The 19,693-nt window shown below is 39.7% G+C and overlaps 1 protein-coding gene across 2 annotated transcripts in view; it reads left to right on the top strand.

Annotated features, from left to right (window-relative positions):
* Positions 1–19,693, top strand: part of trim66 (tripartite motif containing 66) — a 176,681-nt gene that overhangs the window by 112,050 nt on the left and 44,938 nt on the right. For both annotated transcript variants that reach the window (XM_059975842.1, XM_059975841.1), the window contains exons 2-3: positions 5,410–5,516; positions 15,324–15,465. In XM_059975842.1, coding sequence (XP_059831825.1) covers positions 5,410–5,516; positions 15,324–15,465 — 249 coding nt within the window. The remainder of the gene's footprint in view (positions 1–5,409; positions 5,517–15,323; positions 15,466–19,693) is intronic.

Below are 19,693 nucleotides of genomic sequence, written 5' to 3'. Positions count from 1 at the left end.
TCTTTTGGACAATATTTTCAAATGCAGAGAGCTGGGCCACTGCTTGCAGAAACTTTGCACCCCAAACTGGTGGAACCTCAATTCATTAATACGCAGTGTTTGTGCTGTGGTCAGATCAATGGTAATGCAACACACATTTGAGAACATGCTGTTCATTCTCTTGCTTTCAACTGCTGTTCAGAGGAGATTCACACCTTGTCTTCTCATTTGTTTACTGTGAAAGTAGATACTTCTCAGGGAAAAGTATAGAGTGATTGCTGACTTTCTCCTTTGAGGGTGAAATGGTTTCAGGAAGTTGAACCTGTTGACTCTCTGGCTGTCTTAGAAATCCAGTCATGGACTAGGCCAAATTGCAGAACTTCTGACACTTCCTGCTGAACATCGACGGCTCCTCAGTAGAGATCGTAAAGAGCACCAAATTACTTGGTGTTCACCTGACGGAGAATCTCACCTGGTCCCTCAATACCAGCTCCATAGCAAAGAAAACCCAGCAGTGTCTCTACTTTTTGCAAAGGCTGAGGAAAGTCCATCTCCCCGCCCCCCCCCCCCCCATTCCTCATCACGTTCTACAGGGGTTGTATTGAGAGCATCCTGAGCAACTGCATCACTGCCTGGTTCGGAAATTGCACCATCTCGGATCGCAAGACCCTGCAGTGGATAGTGAGGTCAGCTGAGAAGATCATCGGGGTCTCTCTTCCCGCCATCACGGACATTTACACTACACGCTGCATCCGCAAAGGAAACAGCATTGTGAAGGACCCCATGCACCCCTCATACCGTATGGGAAAAGGCTCCGAAGCATTTGGGCTCTCACAACCAGACTATGTAACAGTTTCTTCCACCAAGCTATCAGACTCCTCAATGCCTAGAGCCTGGACTGACACCTTACTACCCTATTGTCCTGTTTATTATTTATTGTAATGCCTGCACTGTTTTTGTGCACTTTTTGCAGTCCTGTGTAGGTCTGCAGTCTGGTGTAGCTCTCTCTCTGTTGTTTTTTTCACTTAGTTCAGTCTAGTCTGTGTCATGTAAACCATGGTCCTGAAAAACGTTGTCTCATTTTTACTATGTACTGTACCAGCAGTTATGGTCGAAATGACAATAAAGTGATGACTTGAGTTTGCCACAAGAGTTTACCATTGTTTTTTTTTCCCCCATGAGGATCTTCTTATTCAAACAAACAATGATCAAAATTATTTGCAGCTTTGTTGTGTTGGCCAAGCTGTCAATCTTTTATTTTTAAAAAAGATACTGGTTGTTACAATTTGAGTTGGACTCTCAAAATCTTTAAAAGTGCATGCTAATAAATAATAGTTGTCATGCAGACAGACTCAGTATTCCATTCACAACTTTAAATTAAAATCATAGTTGATAATGAGCATTTAATATGCATAATCTGTATGTAGTGAATATCTAGCCAATATTGTACATTTAATATTTTTATTTATTTGTATGTTACATCTCTGACTATTTTTGCACCATACTGCTGTTTTGCACTTATTATCATATGTTCTGTGTGAGCTCCCTCTGAACTAGGAGTTCGATTTTAAACTTCCTCTACAAGATTAATTTATCAGATCTATTCATTTGTTTGAGTGTGGTCATTTTCAAATGTTAATGGAAGTAAAAATTGCTAGAATTATTCAGCTACCCAGCAGTCTTTGAGCAGGAAGCGCTATAGCTTTGATTTGCTGACAGTGGGAAAGCTGCTGGCTTTGCGAGGCCACCCACAGAGATCTAGTGATTTGTGATGAAGGCTATTCCTTTTCTGTTGGTGCTTACTGTCATTCACCAGCTCAACAGGATCTAAGATGCCCATCAACCATGGTGTCATCACAACAACTGAGTGCCAGTCACATTAAAGAAGTCCCTCAGGAAGGAGGAAGGAAGAATTCTGTTTGTAACTGTCACCTGTGGTTGGTTGGTCAAGATTTTTTTTTGGGGTTGGATGAAATTGAGAACCACCTGTAGCTGATTACTGAATGTGGACAATTGTTCTGCCATTAGCACTCTGTCTGGATTCCAGTGGAGGAGTGAAACCTTTCATGTATTCAAAGCACCTAGGCTTGGAATCCTGCTCACTTGCATGGAGTTGTTCTTTTTACTTATTTGCTGGAGTTGTAGTTTTTTTGAGGAAGATTGGCCTGGAATCTGCTGCAGGTAAGTGCAACCCTTGTGAGCTTGAATGGCTTGATTGTTGCTGCAATATCCAGGCCAATATATTTTTCAAAACTGTGTCAGCATATTCACATTTATAGATATAACATTCATTTTTGGTGGCTTAATATGCCAAGGAACAACTTTGGCTGATTACCCTGCTGAAGCTGTTACATCTGGTATGATCGAACAAAAATAAATTTAGATTCACTGCAAGCAGACTGTAGAAATTCTTCATGATTGCTCTTTAGCTAAGTCGTAGAATACAAGTTGCTCTAGCTGAGCAACTATCTTCAACTTCTCTTAAGGTTGCTTAATCTGCTTTAATCTATGTGGAGAGGGCGTGCCTTTATTGCTGTTGGGTCAGAAGTCCAAATCCAGATGGTATAGGATGTAAGATAATGCTCCATCAATGCACGAGCATGCCATTCAATAAAGGTGGAAGTCGTAAGTTTAGAAGAAGTTATCAATATCATGTTAGAAAGTTTTTTCTGTATCAGTCATTGATATAGCCAGCTAACGCTATCGTTTGCTGATGATGGCCAGAAGATGCTTCAACTCTTGGTGAGGGTTCCTATCTGGCAGCCTGTTTTTACTTGAGATATTGAGGTTCTTGAGATGTTGAATCTGTACTTATCTTGAAAAGAGCATGCACTATTGCAAAAATGGAGCTAGCTAGTTCTCTGCCAAGAGGGATCCAGATGCACAGGAAGCAAGGAACAAGAGTATCTTATGGAGCTCCTAGCGTCCATTTTCCCTTGTACAATACAGTTTTTGTGGATGTGCAACCTAGCTTTATATACCTATACCTGGTTGTCCCTCTACTACAATACATTTAGTTAACAAACAATATTGGCCCCAGATTTAAAATTAACAATTGTCCTAGTACCCGTTGCCTAGTGCTGGTGTTCCATTTGTTTTATTTCCCTCTTGAAAGCCCTAACTCTTAATTTTTTTTTAAGACTCTCTTGTCCTGTTCTCTCAGACTGGCATTAGGTTATTTTTAGCAACGCACAAAATACTGGAGGAACTCCTCAGGTCAGGCAACATCAATGGAGGAGAGTAAACAGTGGACATTATGGGTCGAGTCTTGATGAAGGGTCTTGGCCCAAGCTTTCTTCCTCCATAGATTCTGCCCGACCTGCCAGGTTCCTTCAGCATTTTGTATGTGTTGCTCAAGATTTCCAGCACCTGTAAAATCTTGTGTATAGTTTTTTTTAATTGTATTTACTCCAGCCCATTAATCTTGAAAACCTCAACTGAGTTTTATCTTGCAGAATTCAACAAAATAGATCCCCATTTCTGCCTCATTTCTTTGACATATATTACGAACCCCGTAACTGGGTCACTTAGCAGCAAAGATGGAGATGTCCGTTGAAGTCTGATGATACTATTTTTAACAGTATTTATTAGTAAAAATACACAAAAATAATATTAATGCAAATATACAGATAACATACGTCGTCAATACTAAATCTAAAAATGCGGGTATAATAATAATCAATAAGAAATAAGCTCTATCATTGTCTAGGGGATAATGAATTATCTGATGGAAATATAAAGTTCACTCACTTCATGCAGGCTGCAGCCTTTAGGGACCACTGTGTTGCAGTGGTTGGAGAGAGAGAGAGATTTTGAGAAAAACTTGCCGGCTTTCCTTTTATGATTTCGATCCGTCAGGAGTCTGGTTGTCGTGGCCTCTCCGTTAGCTAAACCGTTCTTTCGTGGTGAGCCCGCCAACCTGGCAAGGGAGGACGCACACGAGCCCCCACCGGCTGTCGCTATTAAACGCTGTCACGGGATCTCTAGTGTTTCTCCTGGTGCGTCTAAAGGGGTTGTTCCCCAGACCCTCTTTTATCCTTACTCACGGGGTCTCAGATGTCAATCATGTTGGGATGATGCAATCCCTCAACCAGCCCACTCTGGTTGTGTCCTGAGGGGTTTCAATGACTAGTACAGTACTCAATACACAATTCTGTCTCCAAGAGACAATCAGTCGTTCTGTTTTGCTGAGGTCAGGACACATTCCAAACCTTGTGTATTCTGGACGTCTCTCTCTCATTTCCTGCGTCCCAGACCCGAATTAATAGCGATTTTGTGATTCTCAAAAAGGAGGGGGCGACTTTGTACCACATTCGTAACACATATAACTAGGCATCCCAACTGATATATCCATGCTACACTCCTACCAAAGCCAATAAATTTCTTCCAAGGCATGGTCCTTAGAGTTACTTTCAAAACTCCAGGTTAGCTTTGTAATGCTTCTGCTCTACTCTCATACATTCATGTCCCCCGGAAACTATGGACTGTAATCCATTATTTTCTTGTTGTTCTCTGCACCATGTTGACCATCTATGTTTGTGGAACTTTAAGTTACTTGGGCTTTCCACTGCTTCTTGGGTCATTCTTTGAACTGACTCTTTTGCATGACTTGACTGTAAGTCCATTTATATACACACACTATTAATATCAAAACATTTGAACATAGTCACAATAGTTTTCTAAAATCCTCTCCAAGTAGTTCTCAATTGCTATTGTTTGCTTTGTTATTTAAAATGGGATGTCTCTTGTTAATCATTAATACACTTGGCTCAAGTCAACACATCTGCTGTTAACTGCATTGCAAGTTGACATAATTCAGAACATCATAATATCTGATAGGTTTTGCTACAGTAGCACCTGCAATGCAACTGATATCTCTGTCTTCATCTGAGTAAGAGGTTTGTGGTTTCAAATCCCACTCCACAAACATGAGCACAAAATCTTGACTGACGTTAGTACTGCTCTGAAGGAGTCCTGGGTGTGCAGGTACAAAATCCTTAGAGATAGGAGCTTTCCTTGGTGGCCTGGGCATTTTTCATACCCATATGAACTTCACTTGTTTTAGTGTTGTTTTACTATTTGAGGAAACTTGATGAATGTCAATTGGCTTTCGGTTCCCTACATTCAAACAATGAAGGGAGTATTTCACTAGATGTAAACACTCTTCAAATCATTAATGTAAGTTAAAAGTGCAACATGAATGTGGTCTGAGTAATTTTTAAGCATCAGTTCAGTATATTCCTTCAAAGTGACAGATGACTTGTTATTTTCCTGGATGTAACATCACTGCAAAGTAATCAAAGTAATGTTATCTTTGGAAATAGGTATTTTTCATTAAGTGTTGAAACTATTTGTTGCTTTTGTGTATGTGGTTAATTTCATTTCCTGCTGTTGATCTGGTGTTTTTCTTTGCTTCTCCGGCTACCTCAGACATTATCATCTGTTGCCCTGCTTGCAAGCAAACGTGTTTCACGGGCGATGTAGTGGAGAACGTCTTCATCAGAGAGTATCCACCTGTGTCCCAAACCATGGATAAGGTAAGATCAGCATAAATCTAGAGATCAAATTCATAACTACCTGCATTTCAATTATCTATGTTTTCAAAATAGTCGTTAATGTAAAGTTTAAAACCACCTAGCATACTCTTGTCATGTCTAATATGCGAGTTCGGTTTGTTCACCAGATTTCTTCTGTTTGTGAGTGCGTTTGTATCTGGAGCTGCAAGCTGCATAACTGAGTTATCTGTGTCAATCAATAAATGTTTTATGTTCTATCTACAGCGTCCAAATCAAGCAAACTTGTTTAGTGAAAACATTTTTTTAATTTATCATGATTTTAAATTGAGTTTGCTGTAATAATTTCAAGTGTTTTTGATCATTTCAATCACCTAATGTTATTTTTAATTGCTTATTTGACTTGTAATATTTTTTAACCATTATGGACATTTGAAAAAAAAACTGGCTGAAAAGGAGCAGCTGTTTATTCTTTCTCATCTGGATTAATTCCCTGCAATTTAATTTCTGACCCCTCTTTTGTTGGCATTTTTGAAAGTCAGAGTTCTAGTGGCTTTTCAGATCTTGGTACTTTTCCAATTCTGAACTCTTCTTAGAATTCTTGATTTTAATTACATCTTCATTCTAGAATTTGGAATCCCTGGCAAACCTTTCTGCATCGTTACCTTTCTTTAAGATACTCCTCAAAAAGCTGTGGGCTTCACCAAGTGCTTGTTCATGTCTCGATCTCACTTCCTGTAGTTGATGGAGAAGTTTTGTTTGATTGTGTTCTTATTTACCTTTAGTGTTCTTTTGCGTCAGAGGTACGACATGAATATTTTTGAGTAGTTAATGGCAATTACTATCTGCTCTTGATGTCAAGTTTGTGGTACAAATATCAGATGAGAATGATTTTGTCAGCTGTTCCTATGGGTACTCTAGAGCTCCTTCAGCCCAGCTCAGGAAGCCCTGTCATTGTGTCTGAGGGCCAGTAGCCTGGTCTGTAATTTGTGTGGCAGCTTAGCTTTCACCCTGGTGCTGTATTTCATTCCAAAGTGATAGGGACTGCTTTGGAAGTCATAGTGACTGCTGGTCAATTTGCTGTACATAAGCAGCCCTTGAAGGAGTCGAATACCTTTTAGTTCTGCCCTTGAGCGATCTTGCATCGTTTAGTGTTCTGATCCGGACTTCACCCAGTCCAAGGAAATTGCTGGCAAATTCAAATATACTGAGAGAGACCAGATAGACTTTGTATATGACCTGACTTCTTTATGCCAGCCAGAGCTTGTGAATGGAGTCAGTGACCTGGAGGTAAAATTACATGGTTTGGATTGTTCTTTTAAGTTTGATATTATTCTTCCAACTTGTGTGTCAAAAGCTTAAAAAACGTATTTTTTTTAAATGTAAAGGTTTTATTCGTCACTTGACTTTATGTCTCTAAGATTTGAAAAGGGACAGTTGAAAAGGCCTTGACAGCAGGACCTTTTTGAAACTATGTGGTATTAGGAATCCAGGTCTACTGCCTACTCTGCTTACTCCACTGTGTGGAATTGGCATGAAGGGAGGCCTCCAAATCAATTGGCTGAGTGGATCCATAGAATTTGGTATGACTGTGGAAGACCATGAGAGAGAGAGAGCAAGACATGGGTTGAATTAAGCAAAATCTAGCCAATTAGCACTGTCAAAGGCACACTGGAGCATGGGAACCCTGATATCCTAGCCAACTCACACACTCCACGCACCTAGCTTTGGACAGCAATGTATGATCTTCTCAGCACTCTTGGCAAAAATTACATATTCATGAAATTAAAATGAAACCGACATTTGAATGTCTGCAGAGCACCAACTGTTGAAGTGATGACAATGTATGTGAGGCAGCTTTTGTATTTTTCTTGTGTTGCCTGATTATTCAGTGGTGATGCAAGTTTCCATCTTTGGCACCAATCTTTTATTTTTCTACTCTGATAATTCTAGCAAAATTCAACCCAGGAACGGCAGTGCCAACTTTTGGAGCAGATTTATTGCAGACTTTTACTAACTTTTCAATGTCTGTCTCAGAGTTTTGCATTCATTTTCTGCAGAATAAGGTGTTTGTTATCTTGTATTAATTAACTGAGTCACCTCACAGTTTCGACTTCAGTCTGTGACATCAATCTATTGCTGCTGATCAAGCACAGTGACCTGTGACTTGCACATGACACCACATCCACTTCAGTTGTTTAGTCACGAAGTTGTAAGGTTTAAAGAAAACTTGGCACATTACTGTGCATCTTTCTCTATCGAAATAAAGGAGTTACAAGTTAAACTGCAAAGATTTTTAATTATACAGTTTCATGTGTAAATCGTGTATCTTAATGATTGCATCTAATGGGATCATGGGTCGGTTTCGTGGTAGGAAGCCAAAGCAGCAACAACATTCGCATTTCCCCTTGACAGAGTGATGTTTGATCATAGCCTGAGGTCAAGTCTTTGTACTTCCTTTGTAACCCATTTGGTGCGTGGTTCACTGTACAATTGGGAGAAAAATAATTGTAAGGTTTGTGCTTTGGGAGTTTTTGCATGGAAAATATACATCAAATTTCTTGTATGATGTTGAATTTTCTACCTAATTTTGTCAATGCAAATATAAAATGGTAGTTATCTTGTTTGAATAATGTATAAACAGAATGGATATGGTTATACAGACTACATAATGTGGTCTACAGGCAGTTCGTGTAAAGCTACGGAGCAGCAGCTATATATAAGGTTTCAAAGATGCATTTAATATCAGGGAAATGTATACAATATACATCCTGAAATTCTTTTTCTTTGCAACCATCCACGAAAACAGAGAAGTGCAACAAAGAATGAATGTCAGTTAAACTTTAGAACCTCAAAGGCCCCCCCCCCCAGCTCCCCCTCCCACGCACAGGCAGCAGCAAAGCAATGATCCCCCCTCCCCTACCAAAAAAGTATCGGTGCCCTCCATCCAGCACTCAAGCATGTAGTAAAGCATCAGTAAAGACACAGACTGGCAGTGCCCCAAAGATTACTTGTTCACCCAGTAATTCGACATAACAGAGGCGAAGAAAGGGAGAAAGGGGTGTCTCTGTTTCACTTTCAAATGTAATTAGCGTGACTAAGTTTTGTAACATTGCTGGTCTTGTCCAGATATAATCTATTTTCAGCTGATGAAAGCAAATTAATAATAGCGAAGGCATTGGTAACAACCTTTTGAATATTATGCCTCTGTTCAAGAAAATGTTATAATAGAAGTGAGGACAATGCAGGCCAATCAATCTGGTATGGTGAGATGGGAAAGTTATTGGAATTCACTACTAGGAGTGAAATAAACAATGTGAAGGTCATGGTCGAAGCAATTACAGCCAGTACTGGTCATGTGCTCACAGGCAGAGCTTGTCTACCCTACATGAACTGGGTAATGGAGAGGGTTGAACAGGACAGAATTATAGATGCATATCCAGCCATGATGAAATGGTGGAGCAGACACAACGGGGCAAATGGTTTAATTTTGCTCCTATGTCTTGTGGTCTAGAATGCATTCAATAAAATGCCCCAGAGGGATTTTCTGATGGAGAAAACCTGTAGAATTAGAAGGCAAGTATAAATAGAAATATAGAATTAACACAATGGGAAGCAGAGGGCTATAGTGGAGATGGATGGAAACTTGACAAACAGGTGTCCGTTACCTTGATGTCACATGAACACGATGATGAAAGACTTGAGTTAATGTGAAGAAAAGTGATTTGACGCATTTTGGAAGCAGTGTTATGAAGAGGATGTATATTTATATGGGATGTAACACACAAAAACTGCTCAAATTCAGTGTGTTAGATAGCATTTATGGAAAGGAATAAAGAATTGAAGTTTTGATGAAGTGTCTCAGCTTGAAATGTTGACTCATTTTCATTTCCGTAGATGCTGCCTGATCTGCTGAGTTCCTCCAGCATTTTATGTAGGTTGCTCTGGATTTCCAGTGTCTGCAGAATCTCTTGTGTTAATATTTTAAATAGTGCAATTTTGAGCCATGCTGGGAACAGATTTTGATATCCATGTGTAGATCCGTAAAAGGCTAACTGCTTACAGTAAGTTGATACGGAGATTTTAACAAAAGTTGGATTATTCATTTTATGAGTAGGGAAATTAAATTTGAAAACAGAAAATCATGCTGGAAATGCAGACCTCAGTTGTCATTTTGTGTTCAATTCTGGCATCACTAGAGAAGTATTGTCCTTGAAATGGATTCTAAGAGTTTTAGCATGTGTTCCTAGCATAGAAAGACCAATTGTGATGGGAGGTCTGAAATGTTAGGAATATTTCCCTTGTAGTGACCTCGTGAACCAAATGAAAGTCAATGGTTTGCAGGTATATACATTGAAACCAATTTTCTCTGAGATGTGAGTGAATGGGGATTTTGAGTGATTGAGATGGAAAATTATAGCCTAAATTAAGATGGCGGCTGATTCCGTGAATGGCTTTAATAATAAGTTGGATGGGCTTTTGAGGTTGAGATCATTTATTTGGGGACAAGAAGCAGGATTGGTTGTAAGGCGGTCATGTGACAGGGGAGCGTTGCTGGTGGGAGTTAACCCAATTGCTCTTTCAAAGGGCCAACTCAGACAATGAACTAAGTGATCACCTCTACTGTAAGTTTCTGTGATTCTGTAAGTTCACTGGCTGTGTTCTTTGGATAAATTGTGAATGCTAAAATTTTTCATGATTGCACAGTACCAGATTGCAAATTAGAAGTAATTAGGTAATGGCAGGAGATAATTTGAGAATCAGAATCGGGTTTGTTATCACTAACATATGTTGTGAAATTTGTTTTACAGTACAAGGTATGAAAAATACTACAAGTTGCAAAAAATAAAGTGTGGAAGAGATGAATAACAAGGTAGTGTTCATGGTTCATGGACTGTTCAAAAATATGATGGTGGAGGGGAAGGAAGATGTTTCTGAAATGTAAAGTGTGGGTCTTTAGGGTCCTGTGAAAAGAGCGTTATCCTGGATGATGATGGACAGTGCCTTTTGAAGATGTCCTCAGTAATGGAGTGGGTTGTGCTCCTGATGGAGCTGGCCTAGTCTACAACCATCTGCAGCCTCTTGTAATTCTTTGCATTGAAGGCTATGATGCAGTCAGTCAGATGCTCTCCACTGTACATCTGTAAAACTTTGCTGGAGTCTATAGTGACATACCAAATCTCCTCAAACTCCTAATGAAGTAGAGTCACTGTCTGCCTGATTTTATCAGTATGTGTAGGCCCAAGATAGATCCTTTGAGATGTTGGTGCCCAGGAACTTGAAGCTGCTCACCGTTTCCACTGCTGCTCCCTCAATGAGGACTGGTGTGAATTCTCCCTACTTCCCTTCCTGAAGTCCACAATCTTTTAGTTGGCTTTGCTAATTTTGAGCACCAGGTTGTTGTTGTGACTCCACTCGACCAGTGGTTGGATCTCACTTCTGCATGGATTTTTGTCACCATTTGAGAAACTGCCAACTGCAAAGGTGTCAACAGCATATTTACTGGCTGTGTTTGAGCTGTATTTAACTCCACAGCCATGAATGTAGAGAGAGTAGAACAGTAGGCTAAGCATACATTCTTGCAGTGCGCCTGTGCTGATAGTGAGATGCTATTACCGATCTGCACTGACTGTGGTCTCTCAATTTAAGGAAGCTGAGGATCCAGTTGCAGAGGGAGGTACAGTGGCCCAGGCTTTTGAAGCTTGTTGATTAGTGGTGGTGGGAATGGTATTAAATGCCAGACTGTAATCGATAAATACCAGTCTGATGTATATTTTACTGTTGTCTAGGTGCTCTAAAGTTGAGTGGAGAGCCAATGAGATCATATCCGTTGTAGACCTGTTGTGGCTATAGGCAAAATACAGTGGGCCCAGATCTTTGCTCAGGCAGGAGTTTATTCTATCCATGTCCAACCTCTCAAAGCATTTTAACACTGTAGATGTGAGTGTTACTGGGCAATAGTAAATGAGGCAGCTCACTCTACTCTTGGGCACCGGTATGATTGATAATCTTTTGAAGCAGGTGGTAACCTCTGACTGCAGCAGTGAGAGTTTGAAGGTGTCCTTGAACACTCCCGCCAGTTGGTTGGCAGAGGTTTTCCATATCCTGCCAGGCCTGATCAGCCTTTTTGAAGGATATTCTGATGTTGGCTTCTGAGACAGATCACTGGGCCACCAGGCACTGGGGATTCGCACAGGTGTAGTGTTACTGTGCAGTGGGCACTACGACAAATTTCTAACCATGACTTCATAAGATTTCAGCCACTAAACTCTAGCAAAAGAAAAGTAGGTTTAAATGAGAAGAGGGAAAAATGTTAATTACTGAATAGACAGCTGAGGCCTCTAAGTTACTAAAATTATGAATAGAGTTGCCAGTGATATATAACCCATAACATTTAATCAGGGGAATTGAATATTGTAATGGCAGGTTCACCAGATCACCAGAGGATCATATAAGTGTCAGTCATAGTAGCTTTCGTTATGCTTAAAAGAAACACTTGTCAGTCATGACTCAGTTGATTGTATCTTTGTCTCATACTATTTGAAGATTTGAAGTCCTACCCAGGGATTTAAGCTCAGTAGGCTGATTTACCACATTAGTGTTGCACTGTCAAAAGGCCTCTTTTCACCAGCGTATGTTGTGAAATTTGTGAACTTTACAATGTGCAATGACACACATGATAAATAAAGAGAACAAAAGAAACTATTATATTAACTTTATATATGTCTATTAAATAGTTGTTAAAATAAGTAGTGCAAAAAATTCTTTTTAAAACGTAATGAGATAGTGTGTATGTCCATTTAGAAATCAGATGGCAGAGGGGAAGAAGCTGTTCCTGAATCACTGAGCGTGTGCTTTCAGGCTCCTGTATCTCTTTCTGAATGGTAACAGTGTGAAGAGGGTGTGTCCTGGGCGGTGGGGATCCTTAATGATGGACATCACCTTCTGAAAGCACCACTCCTTGAAGATGTCTTGGATACTATGGAGGCTGATACTCATGACGGAGTTGACTAATTTCACAAGTTTCTGCAACTTACTTCGATCTTGTGGATTAGTCTCTTTCTGCTCGGTCCCCCCTCCCCTCCCCCTGAGGCAGCCAGTGAGAATGCTCTGCACAGTACATCTGTAGAAGTTTCCAAACCAAGTCTTCTCAGACTCCTAGTGAAATATAGCCACTGACTTGCCGCCTTTACAACTGCATCAGTACGTTGCATTCAGGTTAAGTCTTCAGAGGTATTGACACCAAGGAACTTGAAGTTGCTCGCTGTCTCCACTTCTGATCCTTCTGAGGATTGGTTTGTGTTCCATCGTCTTGTCCTTTCTGGAGTCCACAATCAGTTCTTTGGTCTCGCTGATATTCAGTGCAAGGTTGTTGCTGTGACACTGCTCAATTATGAACATGCTTCCCAAGATATTTCTGGTCTTGTGCCCCATTTTTGAATTATGTTTTTCTCATCCTCCTTACAGAAATGTAACACCTTACATTTCTCCGCATTATATTTAATCTGTCATCAACCTGTCCCTTGGCTATAGCTCAATGTCAGTTGCTGTTATCCTCAACAGTTCACCATGTCTCCAAGTTCTGTGTCATTAGTGAGTTTTGAAATTGTGCCCTGCACACCATAAACCTTGAGGATAGAGGCATTTTGGAACTTGGCAATGGAGCACCAAAATGTTGATTGGTAAAAGGAAGATAAGATCCGAATGAACTGATAAGGAACAAAAAAAGATAAACTGGTTCCATAGATTACTCAAGTGATTGCAGATTGAGGGGGTCTCTTTAAAAACAGGCAGGAAAATTTATAATGGGGAATAAGGACACTGAAGAAAAATTAAACACCAGTGATGCTATTTGGAATTGTGATGAGGGGAAATTTCCTCACAGGTGGTGCATTTTTGGAAATCTGAGACCTGGAGGGCTTTGCGAACTTGGGTCATTGAGTTCAAAATTGGGATGGATCATGGAGTTTCTTTAAATGGCCAGATGGCTTAATACTTGCGTCTTAATATATGTTATGAAAAGCATTGTTCTAATACATGACAATACTGCTGTTACTTAACCAATTTTCTATCTATGCTGTTCCACCTCTATTTTCCCCGTAAGAGTCTGGGTTTTAATCTTGTTGGCACGCTGCCTTAGTGGCACTCCAGTTCCTTTGAAAATGCACAACCACATCAATAACATTTTCTTTATCAATCCTTTTATAATAGATCATCAACAAAGGTTAATTAGATGTGATTGGCCTTTACAAATTAATCCTTGCTTTCTTTATTCAATCCACTTTATCCAAAAGATAGCTAATTCCATTCTTGTATATAATTTCTGGAATATTCTCCACCACCAAGTTTAAACTGGTTTTATTATCCCACATCCATATTCTTTAAGCACGAATTTAATTTTGCAATTTTCAAGAAGTCAACATTTAACTGCAACTCAAAGGGAGTTGTCACATTAATGTAGATGACAGCCTGCAGCCTGATTACCTGTTTTTGTGATGATTGTGGGTTGAATGTTATCAGCCCACATAAAAAGGTCATATCAAAGACACTATTCTGTGAATACTTTAAGGCCTGAGTCAATAAGAATATTTAGGCAAAGGAAGTGTACGTTATCATGAACACTTTGCTTGTTTTGCCCTCCTTGCCATTTAAGTGAATTGTGTATTCAATATCCTTTGAGTTCAACTGGAAAAGCTGCTGACTAGGGCTTTCTAGTAGTACTACTGGTAGAGGAAGAACAGGCACAGCTCCTAAAAGTCATGGGACTTTATTTGCTGGATTGGCAAAGAATTTTTTTCAAGTTTAAATATGTTTACCAGCACTTAACAAAATTAACACAAAACAGATAGTTGTTAGACTTCTTTATTTTCTTTATCTATCTTTTAAAAATATATTCGTTCTTTGGAATGTGGATTTCTCTGCAAGGCCAGCATTCCTGGAGAAAGTACTTTCACAGAGCTGTTGAGTAGGGAGTTTCAGGTTTAGATGCAATGCCAGTGGACTGAGGATGCTCCGGGTGTGGAAGTGTTCCCATTCACCTGTTGCCCTGTTTTTCTAGTGGGTCATGGGTTTCAGAGGTACTGTAGGAGTGGCCAGGGTAAGTAAATGCAGGCGTGCTGTGGGGGTGGTGACAGTGGGTGGAAGGAAGAATGACAGTGGTCTTGGCTGTTCTGTTCATGCGAAATTAATGAAGGGTTAGGAATCTTCTGAATTGCAGTTAAATTCCATATATTAGTCGTAATTTCATTTTGATCTTAAATGCTTTCATTACAGATTCTATTAAAAATGGAAACATTGCATCCAACAAAAAGTTGCTCTGAGCTACTTAGAGGGAAATTTAGCTTCCAGTTCTTGAACACCTAGAGGAGGAGCAGCATATAATTTTGTTGTACTGTTTTAAAGCAGGTCTTCACTAATATTGTTGTTCTGACCATTATAGCATTCTATTACAATGTACTGTTTCCTGTTGGTCAGCTGAATAGAGTACAGTGGTTTTTTTTTGAAGCTGCTGTCTGCTAACATTCTGAAGGAAGTCTGCAATTTTACGTATGAAAGGACACTTCACACCACGCTTAGGAGCTAGCAATACAATGCAATATGTATGCAATAATTTAATTTTGAGGAAAATATGTCCTGAATATTTGCTTGCATCCCTGAGTTAAGAAGCTGCTGACAATAACACTCTAGATATTAAGTCTGTGAATAGTAACGTGTAACATGCTGGTGCTTGGAGTCGAGGATGATAATATGGTAATTTAAACTGCTTTTAGAAGATGTGACTTCAGCTTTTGAATTAATTAGCTGAACTTGGACTTTGTTTATTCTTGTCAGCGCTGCTCAGAATGTGAAAAGAAGCCAGCCTTCAAGATCTGTTCAGACTGCAGTAAGTGGCTGTGCAGTGCATGTTCAGAAGAGCATTTGCATGGGAAGGATACAAAGCATCATAAGCTGTTAACCCCAGAACATGCTGCAGGTAAGCTATTGTGAACCACAAAGTGCGAATGGTCCAGCAAACACGTTCAATTACAGGAAATGGCCGCAATCACTTTGAGGGTGTGATTCTATCAGTTAGGTTGCTTATACTTGGAAGACCATTGTGACCTGAGAATTGAGCTTATCAAATTGGCAGTGTTGCCACTTACTGTAAGCCGGCACAGTCTTGTGCAGAGGCGCGGCATCGTCCTGTGGCAAAGGTCTAGTGGGGATAAAGGTCAGCTGAAGGTCTAGCTGTCATTCCACTTTGCAGTGCAATTCATGAGAAAATACCATGTGTTAATTGCTGAAGGAATGTCAGTAAAGGAGAACAGATGCTCATGTAAAATAATTGAAACGATGTGGCTTATTCTAAAGCTCCTGACTGAAATTTTTTATCTACATTTTAAAAAGTTTTTTTTTGTGAATAAAGTACATTTTTGAAATGTACCATGAGAATGCTGAAATTTCCTGGTGGTGAGAAGCCAGCTGTATGTCTTGTTGACTAAAAACAGAATGTAAATGGGGGAAACACCAGACACTGCACTGGGATATTCTATCATTTGTTCATGGAACCTATCCCAGTGTTATAATATGTTGAAGTATGTGGTTAAAGTATTTAAAATTAAATTATGGTATAAACATTATGATTAAAGTTTTTGATTAAGCTCATTGTGCTGAAAATTTGGTTCTGAGGCATCTATTCAACTCAATTTTTATTTTGTCCGGCATAAATTACGGCAAAATAAAGGTGTGTATATTCTACCTTTCCATTTGGATCACTGATCAGACCAATGTGAACTACAGCTCTTGTTCCAGTGGTATTTGTATTTCCAGTGGTACTTTCAGTGCCACATTCCCAGTTACTTTGAGAATGGATTGCCTTAAACTTCAGATGAGAGTTATTGATCCCAGCACTGTTAGACTTCAATTTGCACCATTTGAGAAGACATAAATTATTGGAACCATAATCCAGTGTTGCAGTGTGTGCCTGCCCTCTTCCTACTGAGACCTACTGAGTTCTTCCAGCATTGTGTACGTATTCTTTGATCCACAGCATCTGCAGTTGTATTTTTGTGTGAAGAACAGACCTTCCCTGCCCTTCAAGTTGTATCACCCAGCAACCTCTAATTTAAACTTGGCCTAATCACAGGACAATTTACAATGGCCAATTAACCTACTAATCAGTACGTCTTTGGACTGTGGGAGGAAACACCGATTCCTTACAGTGGACATTTGAATTGAAATCTGAACTCCAACGCCCTGAGCTGTATTTGTGCCATGTTAACTGCTATGTCCTTTGTCTGTATTACTTAATTTTTCAAGGCAATAGCTACTTCCACAATTAGTGTGCCCATTAAATGTAATAATTTACATCTATATCAGAATGGATATTTAGACCATGATATAGAGGCAAACCTAAGCTACTCGGCCCATCAAGCCTGTTCCATCATTTACTTTCCCTCTAAACGCTGTTCTCCTGCTTTCTACCCGTAACCTTTGGTGCTCTTACTAATCAGGAATATATCAACCTCTGCTTTAAATATACCTAATGGCATGCTCTACACAACCGTCAGCAGTGATGAATTCCACAGATTCACAGAAATTCCTCCTTTATTCGAAAGGGATGTCTGCTATGTTTTGTAACTCCAAACATAAAATTAATTGAACGAAAAACATGGAACAGGAATGATGCATGTGTACTTTGTTCTTGCTTTAGTGAGATGCACACTTAATGACTAATTTTACATATAACCCGTAATGAATAATTTAAATGAACAAGAATGCTTAATCAAACAATATATTTACAATATTACTCAAATACTAAAATATTAAATACACTGTATATTTTACATATATAAAATATATATACTATATATGATATGTAGAGGTAGGTGAGACGTTGTGTCTGTGAAACAATCTTAGGTTCTGGGGTCTCTTCCGTGGTGCCTGTAAGATTTGAGTCTGCGACTGCAGTAAGTGGTTCTGACGGCCCTGGACATTTTTCCTCAACTGATTGATGCATCATCTCCAGGTGATGTCAAATGCAATCTCTACTGTTCAAGAGAGTGGCCCAGTTCCATTGTTAATCTTTCCAAGGACCCACTTTTGATCACCTCTGTAGTCCCTTGCCAGGACTGCTTATCAAGGAGTGAAACTCCTTATTTGTGGAGCCTTCAATTTGTCTTGGTGGTTTGTCCTGATGCTCCTTCTGAGATTGGGTCTGAGAAGATCCAAGAGAGAGCACAAGGGCTGACCCAGGAACGGCATAGCTGGTGAGCTGTTGCTTATGGTGTGGGCTGCATTGCAACATGCAAGGAGGAAATTGGTGAGCTTCTAATTCAGTGCCAGTGTAGTGTGTTCCGCTGACATTGCTCGCAGCGCTTTCTTTAGGCTCTGGACAAACCTTTGCATCAAGCCAATTGTGCTGGGTGATATGGTGCAAATGTAGTATGCCTTTATCCATTCTTTTTCAGGAATGATTGAAACTGCCATTGATCATATGTTGAGAAACCTCTGTTCAAGGACTAAGGTCCAGAACACAGTCAGTGTGCAAACCTGTAGTGAAGGCTATTTGGAATGTTTATGACTATTTTGTAATTGCATCCACAATTACCAAGAAATTTGTGCCCGTGAATGGTCTGGCAAAATCCCCATGAGTCCTCTGCCAGGACAATGCAGGCCACTCCCAGAGAGTGAGAGGTGCTACTGTTGGTATCTTTTGTTCATATTTGCATCTTGGACAGTGCATGGCAAACTGCCCATCAATCCCAGGCCACCAGGCCAACGCTTTCACTTTGACCACACCTAGATGCTCCTTTAGCCCCTATCTTGGATTGTACAACTCTCAATGCCCACATAAGGCAACCTCCATCAAGGGCAAATTCATCCCCGTACTGGTAAAAATGGGGAAATGCAAATGCTATGGGGAGTTCACTTGCATCACTCATAATGTGAGATGTGAATGCATTAGGTGAGGCATCACAGGGAAGCTTCATTGGACAATGTGGATCATAATGTGTGAGTACAGTGTTTGACGTCACCATTTCCTTCATCTTTTGGAAAGCCACCTCACAATGCTTTGTCCACTGCCAGTTCTTCCTGATCTGTAGTCATGAGCTCAAGGGATAGAGCTCAATTGCCAGGATTGGCAGAATCCTATCATAATAATTGACAAATCCTAAAAAGACCACAACTGTAACACATCGTTTGGCCTCAGAGCATCCACCACTGCTTAAATGTTCTCAGCACACTTGCGTATTCCTTGTGCATCAACAGTTTCTTCCCCTAAGCTATCAGACGACTCAATACCCAGAGCCTGGACTGTGACCTTACTGTCCTATTGTCCTATTTATTATTTATTGTAATGCCTGCACTGTTTTGTGCACTTCATGTAGGTCTGTAGTCTAGTGTAGTTTTTGTTTTCTGTTTTGTTTTTTTACATAGTTCAGTCTAGTTTTTGTACAGTGTCATGTAACTCCATGGTCCTAAAAAATGTTGTCTCATTTTTACTATGTACTGTACCAACAGTTATGGTCAAAATGACAATAAAAGTGACTTGACTTGTAAGTGATAGTTGATTTAAAGAATTCACACTTGTGCTGTGCTCTGAGCCCATGATCTTTGAATCTTTTTAACACTGTCTTGAGGCTTTGGGGATGCTCCTCGTTATCCTCACAGATACCAATTATGTCACCTAGGTAACACTGAGCGCCTGGGTATCCTTGCAGCACCTATTACCGAAATGCATATCCACACACTTCCCTGCACTGCAGAGTGAGAAATTTGGATATGATTATTCTAAAATGTTGTAAAGTTAGAATATTGAACTGAACTAAATTAAACATACCTAGATTATTTCAATGACTCTGTGGTTTGATATTTTATATTCTATATTTCTCTTTCATTTTGTTGCCATTTGTGCAATTTGTTCCTTTTTGTGCATTGTGTGTTTGATGTTTTCTTTGAATAGGTTCCATGTTATTGGGTTGTTTCATGGCTGTCTGTGGAACGACCGATCTTAGGGTTGTATACTGCACACGTACTTTGATAATAAATGTACTTTGAATCTTTGAATTGCACTTAAGTTATTAAGCTGCAAGTTAAAGACAAATGGTATCAAAATATTTTTATTTAAAATTGTTATGTACACTAGAACCAAAACAGCAAAGAAGGTTTTGTTAGCTAAGGAGCATCATATGATGTTATGTAGAGTCAGTTTCAGTATT

This window comes from Hypanus sabinus, chromosome 7 (genome assembly GCF_030144855.1).
Source record: "Hypanus sabinus isolate sHypSab1 chromosome 7, sHypSab1.hap1, whole genome shotgun sequence".
Taxonomy (NCBI): Eukaryota; Metazoa; Chordata; class Chondrichthyes; order Myliobatiformes; family Dasyatidae; genus Hypanus; species Hypanus sabinus.
The sequence above is the reverse complement of the archived record's forward strand: the minus strand, read 5'-3'. Positions and strand labels throughout refer to the sequence as shown.